We start from the raw sequence: 27,534 nt of genomic DNA, 5'->3' as shown, positions 1-27,534 counted from the left end.
GTCAATATGAATACGTTGCCATGGCTGACTGAAATGGGCCACGACTCCAGAGTTGCTGTCGTTGGAGACTTCGCTGCTTTAACAAACGCCCTGCATTGACGAACAAACTGCGCCACATCATCGTCGACATTGGGGCAGTAGATGTAGCTGCGCGCCAGAGACTTCATCCGGTCCATTCCAGAATGTCCACGATGTAGCTAACGGATGATTCGCATACGAAACCTAAATGGCACGACGAACCGATCGCCGAACATAACGCATTCGTCGACGACTTGAGGTCCATCTCTTCTGGCGAAGAACTTCTTGACATCAGGGTCGGCAATCTGCTTTGCATTTGCTGGCCAACCGTTATTGATGAAACCAACCACTTGTTGCAGAACTGCGTCCTTCTTCGTTTCAACCAAGATCGTTTGGTGCGTTACTGGAAGGTTGCTGATGGTGTCATCGAGAACTGCTTTCGCTTCAGATTCCACGTGAACGGAGGCAATCACGTAGTCTTCATCCGGTCGACGCTGCGATAACATCAACCGGGACAGGAAGTCTGCATTACCGAATTTGTCCGTAGGAACATGTTGAATGCTGAAATCGTACAGCAGGAGTGTCAGCGTCCAGCGCTGCAAGCGGTTTTCCTTTCTTTGAGCCGAAAATCTTTAGCAATGGTTGGTGATCGGTTTGCAGGAGAAAATGGCGTCCATATAGCATCTTGTGGAAGCGGGTATCAGCGAATATCAGAGCAAATGCTTCCTTTTCCACTTGTCTGTAGTTCATCTCTGCAGGCGTCAGTGTGCGAGAGGCATGAGCGATTGCCTTTACCTCACCGGTTGGGAAAGGATGCATGATGACAGCACCAAGACCATACACTGATGCATCTGCTGCGACGATGATATCTTTTGACGGGTCGTAGGAACGTGTTTCTTGAGCAGATTGTCCAGGGGAGCCCTCAGTTGATTCATCTGCTTGACGAATCGACCATAGTAGTTGATAGAACCAAGATAAGAACGGAGTTGCTTGACATCCTTCGGAGGCTGTATCTTAGTACTAGCTTCAGTTTTCGAAGGATCGGGTCGGATATCGCCCTTGTCTACGGATTGCCCTAGGAACTCGATCTGAGGTAGCGCAATATGGCATTTTTCGAGGCGTAAGTGAAAACCATACTCACGCACACGTTCGAGAACAGCGTAGAGGTGCTCCTGCCTGGTGCGACCAGCGATGAGGATGTCGTCCAAGTATGGCTTGACTCCAGGGATGCCGGCCACCATGCTATCGATGATACGTTGGAATGCGCCTGGTGCTGGTTTCGGTTGTATTGAAAGAGTCCACGATGTGTGTTCACGATGCTTGCAGGATTCTTCCTCATCCTCGACCTGCAGGTAGGCGTCTGACAAGTCGAGATGCGTGAAATAACTTGCATCAGCCAGTTCCGCAAAGATGTCGTCTGGGTGTGGCGAAGGATGCCGGTCACATACCAGCACGTTGTTCAGCCCCGTAGAATAATCTTCACACACATGGACTGATACGTTGTCCGATTTGCGTACGACGACTATTGGAGCAGCCCAGTCTAAGAATTGAATTTGAGAAATTATACCACATTTCTGGAACCTTTCGAGTTCTGCGTCTACTCTAGGCAGTGCAGCGTATGCAACTGGTCGCTTCAGACAGTAGACAGGACGTACGTCGGGCTTCAGGTACAGCTTCACTTGTGCTTTCGTGCACTTACCCTGCGAGCTTTGAAAACTTCCGGGAACTGATGCTTGAATTGATTGATGAATTGTTCTTGTATCTGCTGGATGACGTTGACGTTGACCAGGCTGCTAATTGGAACTGACCAAAGATCAACGTCACCGATGGTAATCTCGGTCTGGAACGCAGAAAGAAGATTTAGATTACCTCCAGAAGCAGTCATTGCAGACTCCATCGTCGGTTGAGTGGATGGTTGTCCAATGTTCATTCATGTTTCGTTCGAAATAATGGTGATGTCGGACGCCGAGTCATGTTGAAAATTGACTGCTACACCGTTGAGGTCAACCGGAACGAACTTCCGCTTGCTTCCAATGTTGCAAACCGTGAAAACGCTTCTCGTCTTGTTCTCTTTGGGCTTTGATTGCTTCGATGGGCCAGGCTTGCTACTGGAATAATAGCCTTCCTAGTGTCCATGTTGCTTGCATTTTGAGCAGGTGTGCAAAGCGAATGGACACTCACGGACATAGTGCTGGTCTCCGCACTTCCAACGGGGCGTTTTAGGAACTTTTTGACACTTCTTCGTAGCAGGATTCTTCTGTTTACGAGTAACAGTGTTGACGTTGTGTGCTTCTTTGCTCTCCACCATCAATGTGTCCTGCTTGAGGTTGGCCACGCGATGGCATTCTTCCACAAGGTTCTCAAGAGTTACTTTTCCTGCATTTTCTGCTGCGTTTTCGTCGGCTTCCAGCTTCGAAATCAATCTGGCCTGGATGTCCGCATCCCGTGGCGATTTGAGTCCACAGACAAAACGGAGAGCTTTGAATTGATCCGGTGTGAGCTTATAGAGTTGCAATGCTTCACAGTGTTTGTTCACCATGGCAGATACGATGTGAAATCATCCGCACCGCTTTTCGAGGCACCGGTAGCGGCAATGGAAAACTGACTTCTGGCGACCGAACATTTTTTTCAGATTCTTGACGGTCTCGTCCAGAGTGTAGTCCCGAGGGTGCTTGGGAAGAATAGTATTCACGTACTTCTCGTGTAACTGGGTTCTTAGTTTGCGTAGAAGCAATCTCACTCGGGCGGCGTCATCCAGGGTTTCACCGTCCTTCGTGAAAACGTCCTCGAGTTTAATTTCCATCAGCGCGCGTTCATAACAAACACGTATTCTCTCTTGGTACCGAGTGCACCAAGCTCAGAAACAAGTGAGCGCAAAACAGGGTGCAGAATTCAGATACTAACCATCGCTTCTCACTTGTGTGGTGCCCGCTTCATTTGATACACAAACATACACATTAAATTTAAGCGCCTCTTTTGTCTTCACTCGTTCTAAGCTAAGCATGAAAACAACAGCGCACCTTCGTACCAACCGTATAGGGGAAGCCCGGACAAACAGGATGAAACATGTATTTTTACTATATATTTCAACGTTTCTTCACATCCACATCGTCTGTTTTCTTTGTAATGACATGAGCAAGAACGTTTACAAATAAACAAACAAACATCATAAACGAGAATTCTAAACGCATTCATATTACACCATTCTGAAATAAGCGAGGTAAAATGCCCATAAGCGTATCCAAAATGCACCACAACAACGGGTCAAGATGTCAAACGAAGCGTTTATTTTGGATAATTCTTTATTCGTTGCTGATACCTTCCATTATGTTTCTACCAGTTTCGAGGCACTTTTGTTGTCGAACCGAAAACCCCGAGAAATTTTAAATACAATATTCGTGTTTTCAATCGTATTAATATGTGCCGCTGCTCATAAAAATATTGCTACGTGGCGCTGTTCACAAATGGGCTGCCATACTTTTGGCCGTTATATTTATGAGTTGGGGGTCTTCGTAGCCACTTGGTTACGCGTTCGCTTACCAAGCGATCGATCGTGAGTTCAAACTCAGGGCCCTCAACTGACCATCTTTGTGTTGTTATAGAATAACTACGTGCACGCAACCATCATCAGCGATGGAAATCGATCCACGGTGGAACAAAGATCGATTCATCCATACAACTGCTCTGCTCTGCTAGAAACATCGGTCTGCTGTTCTATAAATAACCCAACAATGATCAATATCAACTGTCTCCGCTGTCCGGTCTTCTGGACAATGGAAGAACAGAAAGAATACCCTTACGCCTAAATGGCTACTACTGTGTAATTTACCATAATGTATAATGGAACAGAAAACTTAACACCTAAATGGCTACTACTAACTACTACATGTACACGATTAAAACCCGGCTCTGTTACAGCTAAAATGCTTATGAGCCAAATAAATAAATGAATGGGATAAAAAAAATTTATGAGTTTTTATTTTGTTTCTTTGTGGTTTGTATTATTCTTAATAGTGGATGGGTTTTAGAAGTAAGAAACATTGTAATGATTGTGTTCGTTATGGGTTTTATTACATAATACAAGAAAAGATATGTGAAAATGGTTTTATGCTTTTCAGAAACCATCCAGGCATAAAACATTTGCTGAAAATATCTGAGTGATTTGGTAACACTGGAACTCTTTAGTAATCTCCATACTGGAGCGATATGCCCTATTATGAGATGAATTAGAAAATTGCATTTTTAAATAAAACATGATTTTTAAAAATTTTTCATTCAAACTCAAACTCATAGCTCTGGTAACATTTGAGAATGTGTTGAAGTTTACAAAATTTAAATACGTTTTTTTATGCTCCAAAATAAGACGTTTGGAGCATAAAAAAACGTATTTAAATTTTGAAGAAGCGGTGAAAGTTATCATTATTTTATGAAGATAGACGTGGTTTTTTGTGCTACAATACGTTTAATTGTATTATAATGAGAAATGGAAGTTATAAGCGCTGAAAAATCCTGCCGATTACTGTCTTACCCAAAGTTCCCCTACTAGATTCGAGCGCGATTCAAAACTGGGTATATAAACCGGTGTAAGGATACGGTGCAGTAAGGATGTTCGAACCTTAAAGCGAACGGTGTTGACAACAAAACATTTCAACTTTGTTTCGGTGTGTACTGTAGGGTGCCAATGAATGTTTGAGAAAAAATAGACCCTGAAATTTCTAAAAGTTACCCCATACAAAATGTTCACCACCTTGAAAAAACACCCCATGCAAAATTTCAGCTCGATCGGACTCAAGGGAAAGTGGCGCAAGGCGGTCAAAGTTTGGGTTTTTTGAAAATCGAAAAATCACCCATGGGGGTAGTAAAAGAACTCGAGGTTTTCAAAAAAAAATTTTTTTGATGCCAAATGTCGCAGAATTGCAAGAAACGAGATCTTGAAAAAAAAATTTGTCAAAAATCCGCTAGGACTTTTTTTTCGAAATACGAAGCAAAACGTATGATTTGGGATGCCAATGAATATTGTTATCTAGATTTTTCATATGGAACTGGTGCGAAATGTTGATTTACACTATAAAATACCCAAATGCCTCTGTCCAGGTGGAAGTATTTTTTTTCCAAAAATGAAGGACCTTCGACATAATTATTTTATTTTGTTTGTTCAGTAGACATTAATTTAAATAATAAATTTCGATTACGATTGTTAACCTCTTTGCCTACAATTTATTTTCCAAAAGAGTCTATCACAGATTCCACCGGGAGTTAAAATGTTTTCAAAATATTGATAATAATCTCCACAAATCGTACACCACATTGACGCTCTTACTACAACTGCTAACTCTCGCTTCCTATTCCAGGTGCCCCAAGGGTTTCTCCGGGAACAAGTGCGAAAACAAAGACATCGATTACCACCCAACGACATCCAGCAAGCACCAGGACTGCTCGTACGGCTACGGATATGGAGGTTACTATTGCTAAAATCGGCTTTATAACACCAATTGTTGAATTAACATATTATAGACGACAAAGAATACCTCCCATGAAACCTCCCGTCGTTCCCCCATTTCCTCAACATGAACCCTTCTGGCGAACCGGATGATTGGTTCACCAATCCAAACGACGAAAGTATTTCTTGGCCACTTGTGGGCGACTGTGGACAGAATTGACCACACACTGGCTCTCGTTGAAAAGAAAATATCGAAATATCGAAACCGATTTCTGCACTTCGCTTGACTTCCTTTTTCCTATTTCTAGAAAGCAAGATGCCAAAAATTAGTTATAATGAGCTTCATTTCACTGGATATAGGGAGAAAAGTATCTAATAGCATCCTTTTCTAATTGTAAATAATGGAGAACGAAATCATGTTTTCTTGTATAATAACGTGAAAAAAGAAGAATGTTCTTTTTATATAATTACGAATTTATAGTACAAATTTGTGTATAATGTGTAAAAAATATTATTTATATTGATTAATGATAAACGTTAATTTATAAGCCAAATATTTATAACTCGAAGAAAACATTCCAAATCTTGGATAAATCAATTGAACTAACAGAACAAATTTTGTTTTGAATCAAACCGTTCGACCAACAAACCTGATACTCATTTTCGAGATACGATTTTTATGTAGTTTTTAGGCCAACGAATTCAATCTCGAAGTGCGAACGCGACTATCTTACTTTGACAATTGGTGTTATATATCTCGCTATCGTACTATTTGTGATGGCTGGAACTCGAAGAACTGTCACACGATTTGGGTACATTCGAGCCGACAGCAGACGATTCATCGTTCCGTTTCCTTCCCATTTCCATTTCCCAACTTTTCCCAATTGATTCCCAATCTGCGAACTATAGATGAACAACAAATTCTGTGCCACGCTTGCCACTTTACCAAAGCATACTTCTTATTCGCGATTTCTATCAATTGATTGAGTCAAACGCAGGATGGTGTTTGGTGCAAGCGCTTCTTTTCCCTGATTTTTGAGGTGACATAATAACTGCCTGTTCTGCACTAAGCTGTCATTTGAAATCTTTGAACTTTAATTTTGCACGTTTTGCGAATCTACACGACTCAAACTAGTGATGGTATCTTCTAGTTCGACTGAAAGATTTATTTTTGTTCAACTGCCCGAGTAAACAGGTACCACGGAACATAATCAAAAGAGAGAGAGATCAATTCTGATGGAGGATTCAACACAAGTAGGTAAAACTATCGGTTTTTGTCCACGAGCAGTGTAAGATATCTGAATAATTAAATAATTACGTTTGGTTTGGTTGTAATTCCAAGCTGTAAGTGAGTGTGTAGACGAAATTCAAAAAAACATCACGAAAAAAGTTTTCAGACATTGAACAACTTGTCCAGAAATGTTACCGATTTTTCCCTTTCGCGACGACTTGAATAGACTGCTTATTAAAGCAGTGAGAAAATAACTTAGTGGACAGCATCATCAGCAGAAAAACTAGATCTTGTAACAAATTGTACATAAAACTGATAGGTGATAACATTGTGAGTATTACTTTCCCTCTATTTTAAACGGATTTTAGAGGCGAGTTCGAGAATTCCTACTCGTTTACCAATCTGTAGAGAGAAAAAAGAAGATCTTGAAGGATGCCATGACGTAAGGATAGAAAGAGCATAGGCAAATTGTAATAAATTTTGTTACTCAGAATAAAAGAATTAATTTATTTCAGTTTAAAAACCGAACACAAAGCAATGTAATTTGCGCAGAAGTCATCATAGAAAAAAATTGAGCATCATCGAAAAATTACGCACAGAAAATAAATGAAGTATGCTTAGGTCTTTTTGTTCTTTTCTTATCGGTGCATGCAATACTTATTTTTGTCAACCAGTTGCTATAAAACCATTTTGAATTCCACTCTTTTAAAACGATGAAACAGATACAATAATCTATAATGGACACTGGAAAAAGTGAAAAATTCGAAATTCGATCAAATCGCGCACTTGCACATAACACGTATGCGATCATATATTTTATAGCGTTCACCAATACAAACACATCTTGTTATAAATTGAAATCATATTCGTCTCACGTGAAAATTGGCAGACAAGACTGGTCTTATAGAAATTGGACAGAGTGTACATGGTTGACTACATTTAAATGGAACACTTTTATAACATGATAGTTGATTGAAGTTCTTTCTTGAAAGATTTTCTATCAGCATCTATGTTTATCATCAATTTAACAATATGGAAATTTGATAGTGCAATTTATACTTGTGAACAAAATTGGATGCTGACTTCTCTCGTCGATCGTAGTTAGTAATTTTGTTTGTTTTCCTCCTCAATTTCTTACATCATCTCAAAGTAGTTAAGGAGGGACCCCGGTCTGGAAAATCGAAAAAAATGATTTTTTTGATTTTTGCATTCTTGGGAAGCTTATGCCCTCAGAAATGTTGTCCTAAAAGAAATCTTCGATATTTTTTTTCCTTGGAAAGTTACAGTCAAAAGAATGAAGTCACATCAAGGGATATAGTATTGCTGTACGAATTTTAACACGCGTTTTTCTCGAAACCATGTCATTTCAACTGGTGGTATCGATATCTCAGAATCTACTCGACCGATTTAGCTGTAATTTTTTATCAGCATGTAAAAATGGATTATCTAAGGCGTTACATAGCGGTTTTTTGATATCCCTTTTTTCGATTTTTTGAAATCGCTATTTAGAGATTTTTCATAGAAAAAATCTCTATGTAAAGCTTTAGGTATTTTCCTAAAGTTTCATAGTATTCATTGGAATTTGTTCTACGACACCCCGTTGCTTCAGAACCGATACCACCAGCAAGGTAACGATTTTCAGACAGCATCTACGTATCCAGCTGTCAACAGCGTCACAATCATTATTCGCAAACTCAAAAAATGGAAAATACATCTTCGAATATACCTTAAACAATCACCAAAATACACGAAACTTCATTTTAATCGTAACATCCGAAAAAAATTCACGAAAATTAATTATATTCTGGTTTTTCAGGGGTCTCCCCTTAAAAGACTTTTCTATACAAAATATCACCATAACTAATTTTATTTACTTACTTTTTGCTGCTGCGCTCCACGCTGAGAGCATAGTGAATTCGTTAAAACTTCCATCTTGGGCGATCCGCAGCTCTCGTCTCGACCCGTGTCCAGGTCGAATTTGGGTCGACTCCTTTCATCTCGTTTGTGAGGCTCCGTCACCAGGAACCTCTGGGTCTGCTACTGCTGCGATGTCCTTGCGGGTTCCAGTGCCACTTTTGCGTGATGTGTGGACGACCCACCTCCACTTACGCTCCTGGATCTCTGTCAAAATTGACATCTGATGGCAACGACGATGGAGCTCGTCATTCGAGATCCAGCCGTCTGGCTATCAGACCCGAATTAAGTACCTCAGGCATCGGTTCTCGAAGGCCTGAAGCTTCCGCGCGTTCTCTGCTAACACGTCCCACGTCTCACATGCGTAAAGCAGCACAAATTCTACGCTGGAATTAAAAATCCGGATTTTGATGTAGAGACTGATCTGATTTGACCTCCATGTCTTCCTCAGACTCGCAAAGGCAGTCCTCGCCTTCTCGATCAGCGCGCATACATCGATGTTCGATGTTCGTACCATCATCTGACGCAATCTGGCTATCAAGATGTTGGAAACTCCCGACCCTCTCCACTGATTGTCCAGCTAACTGTGGACCTGGAAAGCGTGACCGTGTTGACATCTGAAGCTTTCGTCTTGCTGACATTATTTTTTTGGCCAGCCGCGGAAGAGCATGCGACCAGGTCGCCAAGCTTAAATTTATTATTTCGACGGTATTTTGAACAAAACTTAGCAAGCATAGAGAGAGGGAGAGAGAGAGAGCTTACAACATACTTTCATTTCCCTCTGAGCTCGTTTGTTGTTGAGCATCCTATCCAAGGTCTCGATAAAATTCCAAAATTTTGGTTACCAACAGTTATGCATGTAATCCAGACCATTGACTTACTAAACAAGGCTTGAGGCCGAGGTCGATATCATTGACAACATCAATTGTTGAAATATAGGTATTTTGGGTATTTTGGACGAGTTCATCCTGAACTTCCTTGCGTCTCAGGGAACTCCAGAGGTTATCGTGGTTGAGGCGGTCGAAATCTTTCTCATAATCGATGAGCACCAGGTAAAAAGACTCCTGGAATTCATTGATTTGCTCAATGATGATGCGCAGCGTAGCAATGTGGCCGTCACAGACCCTACCAACTCTAAATCCCGCCTGCTGCCGTCGGTGCGTCGCATCTATCTTCTTCTTGACCCGGTTGAGGATTACTTTGCACAGGACTTTGAGAACTACGCACAACAGCATGATGTCTCGCAAGTTGTCGCATTCAGTCAGGTCCCCTTTCTTTGGAACCTTGATAAGGATGCCCTGCATCCAGGCGACCGGAAATGTTGCAGTTTCCCAGACATTTACGACTAAATGATGCATTATTTTTGCTGATAGTGCGGGGTCAGCTTCGAGCATCTCGGCTGATATACGATCGACCCTTGGAGCTCTATGGGATTTCGTACTTCTGATTGCTGCTGCTTCTCGCAATGACGGCGCCTCTGTGTTGACGCGGGAAATGCGTCTCACAGAAGTCGGCTCACGCTGGGGTGTTGGTGCCTGGTTGCTCACGGGCACTTGGAGCAGCTGCACGAAGTGGTCGAACCAGCGTTTCAGCTGATCAATGGGGTCGATTATCAACTGACCAATCGCGTCTTTCGCAGGCATCTTAGTGCTTATCCTTCTTCCATTCAGGCGTCGTGAAACATCGTAGAGGAGATGAAGGTTGCCGGTTGCAGCGGCTCTCTCCCCCTCGTTAGCAAGAGAGTCAGCCCACGCTCGCTTGTCGCGTAGACCCGAGTGCTTTACTTCCAGGTCGAGGGCACGATACCGACGACGGGCTTTTTCTTTTCCTGACCTGGTTCTTCGTCGCTCCATCGCGACGTTGGGGTTCCTTCTAGCCTCTTTCCCCTTCCATGTGTCCTCCGAGACACATTCGTTCCTCCGGGTGCACAGTTCACCCAGGTTGATTCTCTCTAGTTGCGATAAATCCGTTCTTGACGGCGGTCCACTGGTCCTCAACGCTGCCACCAACAGGAACAGCCTCGGCTCGGGTCCCAAGTTCATCCACAAAGGACCATTTCACGTTAGGATCTTTTAGTCGACGTGTGTTAAATCGACGACCGATCTTTGATGGTGGTCGGAAGCGATGTCGGCACTGCGTTTATTCCGCACGTCAAGCAGGCTCCCTCTAAACATTCGACTGATGCAGATGTGGTCAATTTGGTTCTCAGTGTAACCATTATTTGATACCTATGTAACTTTGTGTACTGATCGATGGGGAAAGAGCGTGCCCCCAATCATGATATATCGTTGTTGCCACCAAACAGTTCGCAAGCAGTTCGCCGTTTTTACTCATCTCGTCCACATAAAGCCTGTCCACGTTAAATTTCGGACACCAAGATGATACCAGTAAAACAAAAATTCACGTAATAAAACAAAATGGATTGTTTATTTCAGTAAAATAGTCTATATTTGAAACAAGGAAAGCTTACTTCGATGTTAATTACGTTGTCTGTAAAATCCACGAACTTTCTTGGAAACATCTGCCATTAGGTTCCGTACAGTATCCTCAGATATGCTGGCGGCGGCGCTTTTCCATCTCCTCTTGAAATCATTAATGCAATTCGCTTTCTTCTTAGTTTCGAATAGTTTTCGCTTAATCAGAGCCTAGTACTTTTCCGCTGAGTGAAGTTCTGGACAGTTCGGTGGATTTGCTGTTTTTGGCACATATTTGACCTCATGTGCATTATACCATTCCAGGATGCATAGTGACAAGAGGCCAAATCTGGCTGAAACAACGCTGGAGAGTTGTGGCTTCTTATGAATGGTAGCAACTGCTTCTGGAGACATTCCTTCTCGTAGACATCTTTGTTGATAGTGCCGGTAGAGACGAAAGATTTGGATTTTCGGCTACAACTGCATATGGCCTGTCAAACCAAGTACTTTATGGGGAATTTAGACGGCTTCTTGGTCCGGAAACACTCGGCTACGGTATTCCTTCGCATTGCAGTATAAAAAGTGAGACCCGGAAGCTGTTTGAAGTCTTCGAGAACATAAGTTTCATCGTCCATTATGGTGCATGAACATTTTTGCAAAAACTGGGTGTAGAGCACCTTAGCACGGCTTTTTGCAGTGACATTTTGCTTATCATCACGATTGGGCACCTTTTTCACTTTGTACGCCTTCAGTCCATGCCTCTGCTTAACTTTTTGTACATATGATTTTGATTTTCCAACCTTTCGAGCCACATTTCTAACTGAAAGGTTGGGATGTTTCTCAATAATGAGAACCACCTTTCGGTCCATCTGTCGGGAGCATACTTTTCGATTTGTTCCGCTTCCAACCTTCCGATCCACAGTTAAGCGCTGGTCAAACGATTTGCACACACTAAACACGGTACTCTTCGGCAGTGTTAGCTTTTTGGCGAGATCGCGTACCGACAGTGTGGATTTTGCTGCCGTTCGCGCAAAATGCGTTTGCGTACTTCCCCTTGATTCGACGCCATTTTACCAAACTGAAGAAGAATGTAAACATGTTGGACATCGAAATAAAGAGGAAGGTTTCAGCTGTCATGTAAGTGAAATATTTCATAAACTACACTGAAAGAAAAGTGTCCGAAATTTAACGTGAACAGGCTTTAGTCCATGTTGTCGAATCCCATCCATCAGGATCTTGATGCCACCTTTCGGAATCTTGTCCACGGCGGCAATTAGCTGGTTGTAGTAGCTCTCCTTCTCCTGTGGCTCGGCAGCGTTGGTTGGCGCGTAACTCTGAATTATTGTTAGGTTTCGCACCCGTGTTCTGAATCTGGCTACGATCACCCTGATGCTTATAGGCTCCCACTTCAAGAGTGCTGCGTGGGTTCGCACGATGAGCAGGAAGCAAACTCCACAGTAGTGTGCATTGTTGTCACCACGTATACCAGAGAACAATAGTATCTGTCCCGAAGGTAGCCGGTGCTCTCCAAAGTTCAGTCAACGGACTTCACTCAGCCCCAGGATCTCGAGCTTCATGCGCCTCGCCTCGCTAACCAGTTGAGCCAACTTATCCTGCTGCGCCAGGATCATTATATGTTCCAATTCGTGTGCGTTGTTTCATGCTAAAAGTATTTGCCGTTAAATCAGTCCATATTCTTCTAACTTGGGTTTCCGTAATAGATTGTTGATTTTGGGTGCAGTGGGTTGTTAGTCCGAGGACCCTATCTCAACCTCGATTCTCTTGAATTTATCGGATAAAAAACAAATTCGTAGGACAATTTTGTACGCGTATCAAGTTCAATTTACATATATTGAATCAATTATTAAAAGCTCTTTGGTAGAAGTTTCAGCGCTTAAGCTCCTCTTCATTCAAAAGAGGTTGTACAGTCGTATCTGGCACCTTATTTCGTTTTTTTTTCCCATTTTCTTTGCATATCTTTCGCATCTGTTGCTTGCATCTGTTGGTCTTTCCGAGTTCCCCCTTCATCATGCCCCAAATAGGGTCCGACCGGACGTTATTCGGGACAGTTTGGTGGATTCAAGTCTAGAGAGATGAAATGCAACGAATAAGTATCATACAAATCCGGAGTATTTTCATTTGGTAAAAGACAAGTTTCTGGGGGGCTCTCAGTTTTACAAATTTAACTGTTGTGGCGGACATTTCGCTTGCCACAGATGCAAAAAGCCGGCCAAATAAGATATTTCATTTTGACATTTTGACATCTTGAAAAAATTACTTCAAGACACCTCCAACTTATCTTTTCCGAGGCGAAATTCCTTTGCTGGTATTTTTGGAAGCCAGCCACGACGTATTTTTCAGCGCGGACTTTAGCAGACGGTCATCGCGGTTTGAGGTTTGTTGCACATTATAAGTGGTGGCAACTAAAATTATAGAATTTCTTTCTCAAGCTGTCAAAAAAAAGACGAACATACTTAAAGAAGATCTGATTTACTGAAATGTTCATTGTTCAAAGAAAAAGTGAACATTTGAAAACGGTCCGTGATCGGCTGTTCGGCAAAGCTTCCGTCTGATGTCGGAACGAGCGCGCTTAACGGCCTTCATGTCAGCCTTGCGAATACTTCTCTCGATTCTATCAATCAGTTTTTTTTTTCAATTCGTGGCTCTCCAGTTATACACAGTTGTACAGCAAGGAGCCCAAATCCCTTGTAGAAACGAAATCAAAATTTTCTTCGAACATTCGCCAAACCAGAGGAGGGCTTGAACCATGTCTTAGAAATACTTCGCTCGGAAATGACAATGTAAAACATCATTTTCTGTTCAAACTTATGATTAAATTTATATTTTATGTTCGGAGATGCAGTGAAACTATCCATAGAATAGTATCGATCGGTTCCGGGAACGTACGTCTTCGATAGACGGAAGTAACTTTTGTCGTTTAAAACAAAATATTTTTCGGAATATTTTTCCTATCAACCATTGAGATTACAGTGTATAAATCTGCTTCTCAGTGTATTCTGGAGCTCTTGTCTTCCTCCGGCACTTTATTCTGACACTTTTCAATGTTTTGTTCATAAAGTTGTCAGGTCTCTGGTTGATCGAAAATATCGAAAGAAAAAAAATCGATTTACGTGAGTTTTTCAAGTACAAACATACGATCAAAAAAGTTGGGAATGGGAATGGAAAAAATCAATCTTTCAAATATCGAACAAATTTATAAATAAGAATATTCGGGACAGCAGGTATTTTACATGAAAAGGGATTACCAAAAATGTAAAAAAAAGGGTGTTTATTCGTCGAACCTGTATACGGAAGAGAAAACAATCCACGAATGCTTAGCCAAAAAAATAGCAAAAATGCTTAATTGTATTCAAGTGAATACTTTTAATTCATCACAAGTTCTCCATTGATAAAACACGCACTTAAAAGACTAGCCTAATCAATTTTAATATTTGGCAAACCTGTACAAATCCATTCCTCGAGTAGTTCGCAATTTTAAGAGTCAACTTGTCGCCTTCGGTACATTTTGTTATGGGTTAGTTGAATCATTCATGTATATCTAATTAGCACAAACATCTCATGCTATCCCTCTTTCCATCCAACTGGTACTTCTTCACAAAATAAATCCGAAAATAATCTGTTAACCTACGGAATAGTAACGAACGCCGCTCAGCGAAGCAACGATGCAATTCTGCTGTTATTCGCAGCTAATAATATGAGTTTCACCCCATCGCAAAATCTAATCTCCCATCCAAAACTATCCTATAACTAGCAACAAGTAGTTAGCCACCTTATTAAGATTGTCAGTCACTCAAGTAACTGTTTATCCCCAAATCCGTCACACTCGGCCGGGCTCATCCTGCTGGCGATGACTTTCAAACTACAATGCTTCCACAACGTGCCGTTCCTATTTCTCCCCCTTTAATTTCCTCATTGAGGTCTCTATTCAAACTTCGTTTCAACGTGTGTTACCCACCCTTCCTTTTTTGAGATTTCATTCTTCACGCCTTACTTTTGACACTTCCGTAAGTACCAACGCCTCCCGAAACGCCACACTCTCCTGCCTGTTCACGATGGAACCGAAAAAGAACCCACAAAACCGGACGATCGCATTTTTGAAACCTCGACATGGAAAAATTGCGCGAATGCACCGGCATTTGTTTCTCCCTTCTTCGGATGGATGGGACCCAGGCTTACCCGAAACAACTCTGACATGACGAGGCAAGGTAAGCCTAATTAATTTATATGAATCTATTATTTTGGTGTGCTTATCTTTTGTTTGTGGCACTCTTGAGAGCGTCTTTCGCCTGTTAGCGCGCCGAAATTACGCGGCTCTTTGTTGTTTTTCGTACTTTTTTCCCATCTAACGTATATTGTATACATTTTTTTTCCTCACCCATTTTATTCCACTTTACCTCCCACCATTTCCACAGATCGTTATCAGTGCTTTATTTGTTGCTTTTATGTTTCTTCACCTCCACTCACTCATCTATCTAGCTACCTCGCCGCTGTTCCTTGCTCCTTCCGATGATCGGGGAAGGTTAACTTTTTCCGGTGCATGAGTCTTCATTTCGTAGCTTTATAATTTAACAATTGTTGTTTGCACGATGATGTTTTGTTCCACTCCTTAGTTTCACTTATCTACAAATCAATCGGTGATTATTCGGTGACGTCTACCGGTACCACAAACACGCCACAGAATGAGATTCACTTGGTTTGGAAAAAAGGTCGGAAAGCTCGACCTAGTTGGCCAACTGCCGCACTGGGGAATGAATATTGTTGCAGAATTCTTTGCACAGGATTTTGAGATGAGATTTTCCTTGAATAAGGTATTAATTTATTGTTTTAGTTTTTAACAAATCATGTTATTCGACGATGATCATGTTTGACCGGTACCGATTGTTACCAGTAATAAAAAGCTTGCCATGTATGTTATATCGATATATTAGGATTAAACTTGGCACTTTTTTGAAATCGATGCAAAAAATTTAAATAATTTTTTTTTGTCAAAGTAACAAATTATCCTTGTGCAGAATTTATTGGAGTCTTCAAAACTGCCTTTTAATTTGCGGTACGATGGTTATATATTGAATAATTCTTGATCAAAGACGGAGGGCGGGATTATATTTCATTCAACCTGAATATCTCTCTATGGAAAGGTCCTACATGAACGTTCTAGGAACCAAATGAAAGCTGGTTGATAAGGTAAATTGGATTTTCTGTTCAATAGTTTAGCAATAAATTGTGTTACTCAGAAAATGAAGTATTTTCGACAATATTTGATTTATTTTACCAAAATTATGTAGGGTAAATGATCTTGGTATGTCCGGTAAATGCAAATCGATTTTTCTTCATGAAAATGACATCATCAATACGAGTTGGAAAGCCCCAAGTCTCTAGTTGCTAATACTATCATAAGGCATTGAAATTATTCAAATTTCTATGTTTTTCAACGATCTTCCTCAAAGAGAAATTATTATCATGGATTGTCCACCTCTGAGCATGGTTTGTCCGGTTTTAGAAATCACGGCATGCCATTGAGCTACGTTTTACGAGTTAGTGAAGTGTCGAAGATAATAATGAGTTTACAGACGGAATGAGCACTTTTCTAATAAAAATTATTAATGAAAATTAAATTCTTCGTACTGAACTGGTGTTCAATGTGAAAGGAAAGTTTTGTTTTCTTCATGTGGCATAATAATCTCATGCAAAAATTTTATCTGAAGATAATTTGATATTATAATAATGAGTTTTGGTGGGAAACTAATTTCGTATCCAGATGTCGACACCGTTCCGTTGTCATCGCGGATACATTTCACCGTGAAGTGTATTCAAGAATCAGGCCCAATATCTCAACTCTACTCAAAGTTATTGATATTTCTTCTAATAAAATATCCAAATGGTTCCCCTCTTGTACTCACAACCGTTAAACGGGTGATAACGAACAAAAAACAAAATTAGCTTCTGACAGAAGATTCAACTGTGTAACTTAAAAAGATTACACATAACCAGGGCCTTACAATTTCACTTCAATTGATGCATCGTCACTCAATAATGAGACTATCGCCTTTCAATTTAATCATTTCAATCATGCAAACTCATGCAGGCTGAAAGTAGTGCAACTCTCTCTTCACGCTAAATAAAGAGAATATAACTTCAGCATCGCACAGTCTCGTTTCATTTCACTGTCATTCCTTTCATTATTCATACAGAAGTGAAATGATCAAATCGTCAAATGAAAATGAAAGATTCTTGTACCGAATGAAAGCGTCTCATTTCGAACGAAAATTTCGTTGGAGATCGAACCGTATTCACTGAAACTAATGAAAATAACTATGTGAATGAATGTGCGGTATGACAGGAGGCGTAATCTGTTGTTGGCACTGGTTGTAAGGCTAATATATCCTCGTATGCTTCTTTATAATCCACTTCCAGGAAAAACAGTGATCGTTCTTTCATATTTGAAACTGAAAGCAGACTTCCTGTGCGCGCGCTTTATTTTCGAGAGACGAATATCGATTTTCTCTTTCTCACAACCCTTTCATGTGCAAGCGATGAGATCGGGCTTTAGCACACGGGCTTGGGATTGGCTCTTTCAATTTTATATATTTATTGAGAGGTCTTTAGACTTCTTGTGCACGCGCGCCTAAATTTTGAGAGACGAGTATTGATTTTCTCCTCCTCACAACCCCTTCATGTGTAAGCGATGAGACCACACGAGCCTGGATTCGGCTCCTTCTCTTCTATGTTGTAAAATATTGAGATGAGCTCAAGAATACCTCGTTGCACCTCAACATGAGCGATGCACATGTGTTGTATGCATGTAGTGCTCGCGAGACTTTCTCGTGTACCTGCCTCGAAGTGACATTTGGTGCTGTCAGGGGAAGTTGTGCTTCTGGTGTTAAAATTTTAATCTTCTTAATATGGCACGTAGTGATGAAGAACTGTTTCAAATAAATATCGCTGCAAAAGTCATCCAATCCATTCATTCAGCTCCCGGCTCGTAATGATTGTGTGAGATACGAGGGTGAATAGGGCGAAGCACATTGTTTTTTCTACGTGCTGTGCGAGATCACAGAAGGTTTGACCGAATATCACGAGAAAGTCTCGCGAGCACTAATGCACGAGCATCTCTTCGTGCACACAACACATTTGCATCGTTCGCATCGAAACGCGACAAGGCATTCCTGAACGCATTACAAATTTTTACGTAAGAGAAGAGAAAGAGCCAATCCCAAGCTCGCGTACTAAAGCCCAGTCTCATCGCTTGCACATGGAAGAGTTGTGAGGAAGAAAAAAATCGATACTCGTCTCTCGAAATTTAAGCGCGCACAGGTAGTCTGCTCGCTCGGCTGCCTTCTGCCTCGCTCATTTGTTGCAGACAGCTCCCAACGACTTTATGAGATGCGAGACTGGATAACGCAAAGCACATTGTCTCTTTTGCGTTCTGTGCGAGATCTCGGAAAGTCTAACTGAAAGTGACATATGGGCCATAATGAATCAGGCAGTTTCAATCGTCAAATGAAAGCATCTGCTTCAAATTCAAGGGGGACCAACAGCAGAACGAAAACGAAATTGAAGAATAGATGTTTCAGTATGCGTAGTGAGTACACACAACCGAAACTGAAATTGGCTGAAGAGAAAGGTATAAGTAAAAAAGTCAATTTCATCTTTTAGTTTCGAAACTGTCAAGCCCTGTACATAACAGTATGGAAAGATAGACGAAGTATATGTGAATCGGTAAACAAAAAAAAAGGCGTCATTGAATACATTGAATATGAGGTTTATGGGGAAGAAACAAAGAAATATTGGAAATACTTATGATTTCGTGATAATTTGAGGCAAAACAAACATGAAATCATGAAGCTTCATTTTCAATTGATAGGCAATTGATAGCTATGGTATTGTGATTTCTTTCCTTTGTCTTATTCTCATTATTAGTCTTATTCTAAGTCATCGGTGAAATCTGGTGAAATAATGTTCGTTTGCAGATTATATTTCACGTCACACACAGTGACACTATAAGCCATAACAATATCACCTTGGTATCGCTGAAATAATGATTTTCTATGGAATTGCAGCCTCTTACTAACCCACTCCACCATCTACATCACCCTTATTGCGGCATACAACATTCACGGGAACCAAGCTGAATGAAAGAAGCATTATACATTATTCACCTTTGCATTCGCTCGCAAAACATACATCTTTTATTCGTTAAATTGCTCATTTGTTTTACTATTTTCACTGTTGACGCTACAGGCGACATATACGAGGTCTGTTCAAAAAGTATCGCGACATTCGAATTTACGCGGGTTACGTATACACCTATCCCTCGATTTACACTGAAGATAGGTTCCCGATAAAACCGTGTAGAATCAAATCTTAGATTTTGCTATGTAAAACCGTGTAAAACGAAATAAACTCTCAATATATACTCAATTCAATAATTTATTTAAATAAAACAATTATAAAAATCTACTTATGAAATTCATTATAGATTCTGGATACAAATTAACAAAGAATTCTTCAAGAAACTAAATTGCAATAAGTTTATTCGCTATCACCACTTTTAGGAACTACCGGTATTTTTATTCTGATTAGTATAAAGTCATCATTATCACTTGAGCATTCCTAATGCGATTCTGATTCAACAGTTAACGAATTCGGGAAGATCTCAGATTCGACTTCAGACTTAGTGATAAAAGATTCAATTAACAGCTGCATAGATTTGTTTTGTTTTATTTATCCTTAAATTTATTAAAGAGATTTCCAGTCGAAAGCCGAAAACTACAACTCTTCTTTACTTTTCATTTTTGTCGATGTTCTTGGCATTCTAAGAGCTTGAAAAATTGACACAAATTACACATCAAGACTCCAAAAATGATAGTAAATTGATAACTTGCCAGTTCTGGAACATAAAATCGCACTTGTAGTTAAAACTATGATCCTATTCTACTTGCTTACATATGAACTACATATATACATTTTTCAAATTTTTCAAAATTTGTTATTTCATAAACCGTGTAAAAGCGAAATCGTGTAAAACAGGTACAATGTAAATAGGGGGATAGGTGTATTCGGTTCTAATTTTTTTTTTGTGGCATTTTGTTGGTACTCATGTCTCTCACTTATGCTGACAAGTACGGCTATTTCGAATGTTCAGTTAATTTTTGACAACTGCTTTTCTTACACGTATTTTGGTTCATCTGCGGTCAGTTCCTTACGCCAGCATGGTTTTAGTGTTAAACGCCTTGATCAACCCTTCTTCGTTTTAGTCGGGCATACAACACCGTATGTGTTCTTCTGATTATTTACATGTCATCGGCAAAGATGTGGTGCGTGGGAGCTTGATACTAGCGACACTTTTAAAGTATCTGCCGCAATGTAAAAATCTGGTCCGTCTTCAGGCAATCGAACATAACACCGGCCCAAGTACTCGCACATATTTGCTCTTAATTGGAGATGAACGGCGGATGAGAATCTAGGACATAATGTTGCAGGTACCATCGTAATTAAACGATAGTTCTCACAATCCAGTCCGTCACCTTTTCCATAGATGGGGCATATTACCAATTTCTTTCCACAATAGTTCTTCCGTGTCATGATATTACTATCAATAAGAGCACACATTGTATAAGTTTTTCCGGACCCACCATAAATACCTTCGCTATGAGGGATTCATCACCAACTCCTTTATTGTTCTCTCTCTCTCTAACTCTCTCTCTCTCACTCTCACTCTCTAACTCTCTCTCTCTCACTCTCTTACTCTCTCTCTCTCACTCTCTAACTCTCTCTCTCTCGCTCTCTAACTCTCTCTCTCTCACTCTCTAACTCTCTCTCTCTCACTCTCTAACTCTCTCTCTCTCACTCTCTCATTAATTACATGATTTAGATATGTTATGAATTATGCTGAACTTGTTAAGTACAAAGAAAACAGATTGACCCCTTTCCTGAAATGGACATTAAAAGTTTCAACGGAATGTTCATCTCTATGAGCAAGGTCACGAAAATACGGAGGGTGATCAATTCTTTGTTTTCGAACGTCAGAGTGTTTTTATGTGAGTCTGGTGTTGTTTCCCGTATAAAAAACAGTAATACTAACAAAACAATTTTAAAACAAACAACCAAAAAAACTGGAAGTAGGAAGGTTCAGACCATGTTCTCATTATATAGGGTTAGGGAAAAAGAAAGGTAGTATTTCTGATCGAAATTTTACGCTTTATTTAACATACTTCAAATTATCCAATTTAAGTCAAATATGCGCCGTTTTGTTCGCAAACTTGTTGCCATTTAGAAATCAACTTCATTATCCCCCCCTTATAACCCCCCCCCCCCCCTCCTTATTTGCAAAAAACTCAGACAGCCAGTTTCCGCAAGCCTCTTTTGAGGCCAACTTAGTATCACCAAGAGCGTTTTGCATGGACCGGAAGAGACGATAATCACTTGGAGCCAGGTCCGGACTATACGGTGGGTGCAATAGGACATCCCATCCGAACTCCCGTTGCTTCTGGCGGGTCATCAAAGATGTGTGAGGCTGAGCGTTGTCCTGGTGGAAAACAACATCATTCCTATTGATCATTTCCGGCCGCTTCTGGTCAATCGCCTGCTTCAAACGGTCAAGCTGCTCACAGTAGAGAACCGAGTTGAGGGTCTGGCCATAGTTGAGCAGCTCATAGTGGATGATTCCCTTCCAATCTCACCCAACACACAGCAAAACCTTCCTGGCCGTCAATCCGGGCTTGGCGATGGTTTGGGCCCGCTCACCGCGCTTCGACCACTTTCTTGCTTGGTGGACTCCATCTTTGACGCGCTATAACTTGAGACTGAAAAGGACAATCACAACACAGTCAAAACGACACTTGTAGCACAGATTGTCGTTTTCAAATAGCCGTATAGTATGACCCGATACGATAAGTACAACACAAGATATGTTTAAGTGTTGCCATATATTGACAATATACGTCATTTCTTTTTCCCCAACCCAATATATCTCTAAATGAAGTATTCATTTTTCAAAGGGGCATTGATTAGAATGCTATTAAGGAAAATATTCATACGAAGGAAAACATTTAACAGGAATATCTGGGGGGTAAAATGAAAATCTGAACACTGAACACGTAAGAAAAAATTAAAGGTTTCGAATGATTATAACTCGAGCATTTCTTAATAGATCACAAAGAGGTTTGCATCGATTGATAGTCAATATTTCTACACATCTGTCAAAATGAACAGAATTTTATTTTTCCTGAGAGAAACAATTGAACCATTGTGGAATGTCAAGCATTATCTAAACGAGCTGTATTCCACGTTTTAATTGGCCCGATTTGTGCTCCTCAAATTGCCCAGAAAAAAAGGAGCAGCCAGAGTAACAACAACGGAATACGGTTTCCCCAACACATACTTCAAACCCAAGGAGTCTGGTGAAATCGGCATTATAGATACTGGAGACGATGAAACTTTTGAGTGTATAGCTTTTATAGTATAAAAAGTTATTAATTCATGCAAGCCGGAGGTACTGTTGGTCTCGCATGCATTTAGGCTCTTCGGATTGTGTATTCCTAACACGGACTACAAAAGCAGATACGAACACTAGGTTAGGTTATTTAAGACGACATTGGAAGATACGTCTTCATATCTTCAGCTCACTGAACTTCTACGCATACCGTTTGCAGTTTAGGCAAAATGTTGACAACCATTTGCTGCGATAACGTCGATTGATTCAACAATATGCCTCCAACGTGTATATCAAAATAGAAACTGAGTGCCTGAAGTTCATATAACTAAACCAATTCGTGGGTCAAGAAGTACGTACACTCAAGAGATGTAATAACTTCATAGGGAAGTGTCAAATACAATGATCGTTTGACAATTCTTCCGTTCACATATTCTGGAAGTTCAAGATAAATGAATGAAATGACCAAGACATCGTGTATTACGATCAGACTTATTCATTCAATTTACTTGTAACGTAGAACGTAATCTACCACAATTCATGAATTGACATAACATGGAATTTGTCCAAACTCATTACTCTCAAAGTAAATATTAGGCTGTCAAAAAAGTCCTGCGGTATTTCCGCGAGGTGTCGTTGTAAGCGCGTAGTTCTAGTTGTATTCATTGTATCGAGTCATACTATAGTTTGTTGGAAAAGTATTTTTGCGCGCTATAATATAGTCCTTGACAGTGTTTTGTTTGGTTAAGTCGGTCGTGAGTTATAGTGTCGCAAATATGGAGCAAAATAAAGAGAAAATCCGACATATTTTACAGTACTACTATGACAAAGGCAAAAATGCATCTCAAGCTGCCAATAAAATTTGTGCAGTTTATGGACCCGATACAGTTTCCATTTCCACCGCACAACGATGGTTTCAACGTTTTCGTTCTGGTGTAGAGGTCGTCGAAGATGCACCACGTTCCGGGAGGCCTGTCGTCGAAAATTGCGACAAAATCGCTGAATTAGCCGAGAAAGACCGGCATAGTAGCAGTCGTAGCATCGGCCAAAAGCTGGGGATAAGTCATCAAACCGTTATTAACCATTTGAAGAAGCTTGGATTCACAAAGAAGCTCGATGTATGGGTGCCACACACGTTGACGCAAAAAAACATTTTTGACCGTATCGACGCATGTGAATCGCAACAAAATCGACCCGTTTCTGAAGCGGATGGTGACTGGCGATGAAAAGTGGGTCACTTACGACAACGTGAAGCGCAAACGGTCGTGGTCGAAGCCCACTGAAGCGGCTCAGACGGTGGCCAAGCCCTCATTAACGGCCAGGAAGGTGCTGCTGTGTGTTTGGTGGGATTGTCAAGGAATAATCTATTATGAGCTGCTTCCCTATGGTCAAACGCTCAATTCGGACCTGTACTGCCAACAACTGGACCGCTTGAAGGAAGCACTCATGAAGAAGAGGCCATCTTTAATAAACAGAGGCCGCATTGTCTTCCATCAGGACAACGCCAGGCAACACACTTCTTTGGTGACGCGCCAGAAGCTCCGGGAGCTCGAATGGGAGGTTCTTTTGCATCTGCCGTATAGTCCGGACCTTGCACCAAGTGACTACCACCTGTTTTTGTCCATGGCGAACGAGCTAGGTAGTCAGAAGTTAGCCACAAAAGAGGCCTGTGAAAATTGGCTATCCGAGTTTTTTGCCAATAAGGAAGCGAGCTTCTATAACAGGGGTATTATGAAGTTGGCATCTCGTTGGGAACAAGTCATCGAATAAAACGGCGGATAAAGGGTGTGTCACATCAAATTGCATCACGGAAAAAACGCTGTAGAAATTTAATTTTTAGGAATTATATCTTCAGCTATCGCTTATAATCAGATAACAGTGTATAGATCACGTTGGCCATGCTTCACTGTCAATTTTTCGTAAATTTGGAAAAATGTCGTCGAACGAAAAAGAGCGTCGTAAATTAATCCTGCGCACTCATTTCGAGAATCCGGAGTTGTCACATCGGGACATCGGTAAGATGCTGGGAATCGTCCAATCCACGGTCAGCAGAGTACTAAAACGATACTTCAAGAACCTAACCATCGACCGGAAGGTGAAGAACGGCAAAAATGGATGCTCCGTCAGTGAAAAAGATCACAAGCGCGTAGTTGAGCATTTTAGACGTGATCCGAGAAGTTCAGTCCGGGATGTCGCCAAGAGGCTGAATTTGTCAAGTTCATTCGTCCTGCGGACCAAGCAGCGGGAGGGCCTGCGTACATACAACGTTCAGAAGGCCCCTAATCGCGACGAAAGGCAAAACATGGTGGGGAAGACGCGAGCCCGGAAGCTGTACACCGAAATGCTGACGAAGTCGCATTGCCTGGTAATGGACGACGAAACCTACGTCAAAGCGGACTTTCGTCAGCTGCCGGGCCTGTTGTTCTTCTCCGCAGAGGACAAATTCAGCGTTTCGGAGGAGATTCGCAAGCAGAAACTATCCAAGTTTGCCAAAAAGTACATGGTGTAGCAAGCGATCTACTCTTGCGGAAAGCGGAGCGCCCCCTTCGTAATGACCGGCACGGTAAACGGGCAGGTTTACCTTAAGGAGTGCCTACAGAAGCGCTTACTACCACTATTGAAGCAGCACGAGGGCCCGACCATCTTCTGGCCGGATCTCGCTTCGTGCCACTATTCAAAGGACGTGTTGAAGTGGTACCAAGCCAACGGGGTCACCTTCGTGCCAAAGGAAATGAACCCGCCCAACGCGCCGGAGCTTCGCCCAATATAGAAATATTGGGCGATTATGAAGCAGGCCCTCCGGAAGAACCCAAAAGATGTCAAATCGGAGGCAGACTTCAAGAGAAAATCGATTTCTGTTCAAAAAAAACTACAACCTGACGTTGTACAGAACATTATGGACGGGGTAAAGAGGAAGGTGCGAGCATACGGGCTTGGGCTCGAAGTATGAATAGAAAGAAAATGCCAAAAGTTGTTTAATAGTGTTTATTTTACTGTCTAAAATTTTCAAAAGGATCGGTCTACTGGGCGAATTTCTACAGCGTTTTTTCCGTGATGCAATTTGATGTGACACACCCTTTATTTGACTTAAAACAGATGATTGTAACTAATTTTATGAACAAATGAAAATTTTAAAAAAATACCGCAGGACTTTTTTGACAGCCTAATATATTGAATTCAATTGGTCGGTGTTAAGTCAGAGTGGACCAAGTCGCAAAATTTAAAAAATCGAGTTATTGATTGCATTAGGTTAAATATTTTGTAAACTTCCACATTTATCAGATTTGGAAAATCACGCGTACAGCAGGAATAACTTATAGAAATTGTTCTGAACGCTCATTTAAAACCCCTTATAGCACCAAACTTCAAGCTCGTTTTTCTCGAAATCATAAGACGTCACATGGTCCGGTCTGACTTAACACCGGCCAATTGATTTTAAAAATTGTGTCATTCAATCAAACATTTGATCAAAACAAACAAATGACTACTAAGCCAAAGGCAGTCTTGCGTCAACCTTGCATATTGCATCATAGATATAACCCACTAATATTTTATCATTAAAAAGGGCAATTGTAAGGAAATATATCAGGAAAGTTATTATCTGTTTTTGAGCGGTTTTTTGTGCATTTTTTTGTGCGATTTTTTTTTTGTGCGGTTTTCTGTTCATGTGCGTTTTTTTGCGATGTTTTGTGCGGTATATGAAAAGAAGCATATTTGACGACCATTTTTTTCGTTTTTTTCGATGGTTTATATGCATTTCAGTGCTAAAAAAGCATATTTGCGTCTAAATTATTCACTTCTCAAATCATTCCCATCCTTCCATCAAATGCTTCAAGTTGCGCATGACATGATTTCTAACAGCATCAAGTTTCAACATGCAACTAAAAGCACAACACAGCCACGCGCAACCGAAAAGTGAACTGTCCCATCGCAGAGCAGGGAAACAAAAGGGCGTGAATTTCAGTTATTTTCTTAGGGGAAACTTTTTTATGCGGTCCCTATCTATCGCACAAAAAAAGATTTTTTCAAATTATGTACCGATCACGATTTTTTGAAGTGCACGTTTTGCACGATTTTTTATGCGATTTTTTTGTACGGTCCCCCGCACAAAAAAAAGGTTTGCCTGTACCTCGTTTTCAATTTGCATCTTGACACAGCTGTTTGTTCTATTTTTATGCAAGAAAAATTTTAAATTTCTAAATAATAAATTGACTATTTTAACAGAAGGGATGTCAGTTTCTCCGTTCGATTCAATATTACCTCATCCTTACAATCCATTTCAGGATATTTTGGTTTGCTGATAATTGAGGTAGAGAGGCTTCAAGATATTAAACTCAATCGGTCGATTCATGAAATCTGCAAAATACTGACATATTTCTGTACATTGAACACGGGAGTTAAGATTCCTCTAGTGCACGTTTCACTCAAACTCCTGCACGTGCAGCCCCAGTAGCATGTTGTCTTAATTTTTGTTCTCGTCGTCTTAACGCATGTTCTAAACGAAACATATCACTCCACATCCTAGATAATATAATAAAGTTTCAATGTATGTCCAATCTCTTTCTAGCACCCCGACGATCAACCCCTTTTTGTGTGAACGACACTGGGCGAAGTTTCCAGCAGGAATGACTCCCACGCACTGTCAACTCTTAGATTAAGGTTCTTATTCAATCACAACTCAATGAGACGAAAAACTCTTAAAGAATATACTGATACCACTACTCTCTATACATAGCGTAAATCTAAATAATTGTGGTGAAACCAAAACAAAATAAGCACATGTATGAATGGCAACATTCGCGAAAATGAAAAACTAGACATATTAGAACAAATATTAAAAACAAACAAACAAAACAAATACTAGCAGAATAGGATGAATGTGACAAACTAAAAGAATCCGTCAATGGTACTCAAAATTATATGGAATAAAACTCAATACCAATGCAAATCGATGAAGCTTATGATCGTAAAAAAAACTGAATAACCGCACGAACACATGTGAAGTATACTAACACCAAACATAATCCTAATCCATCTAACCCCTTGGACGTGACCCATCCCT

General features: G+C 40.7%; 1 protein-coding gene across 18 annotated transcripts in view; it reads left to right on the top strand.

Annotated features, from left to right (window-relative positions):
- The window catches only part of LOC129765136 (protein vein), a 150,966-nt gene that overhangs the window by 122,838 nt on the left and 594 nt on the right, over positions 1-27,534 (top strand). For 13 of the 18 annotated variants that reach the window (XR_008741388.1, XR_008741379.1, XR_008741378.1 and 10 more), the window contains 2 exons: positions 5,370-15,243; positions 27,040-27,131. Coding sequence is in view for 3 of the 18 variants with exons in the window: in XM_055765019.1 (XP_055620994.1) it covers positions 5,370-5,476; positions 27,040-27,101 (169 nt within the window). In the remaining 15 variants the exon portion in view is untranslated. The remainder of the gene's footprint in view (positions 1-5,369; positions 15,244-27,039; positions 27,132-27,534) is intronic. The other 5 variants (XR_008741389.1, XM_055765019.1, XM_055765020.1 and 2 more) reach the window with 3 other exon arrangements.

This window comes from Toxorhynchites rutilus, chromosome 2, assembly GCF_029784135.1.
Source record: "Toxorhynchites rutilus septentrionalis strain SRP chromosome 2, ASM2978413v1, whole genome shotgun sequence".
Classification (NCBI taxonomy): Eukaryota; Metazoa; Arthropoda; class Insecta; order Diptera; family Culicidae; genus Toxorhynchites; species Toxorhynchites rutilus.
This window is presented reverse-complemented; position numbering and strand designations above follow the sequence as displayed.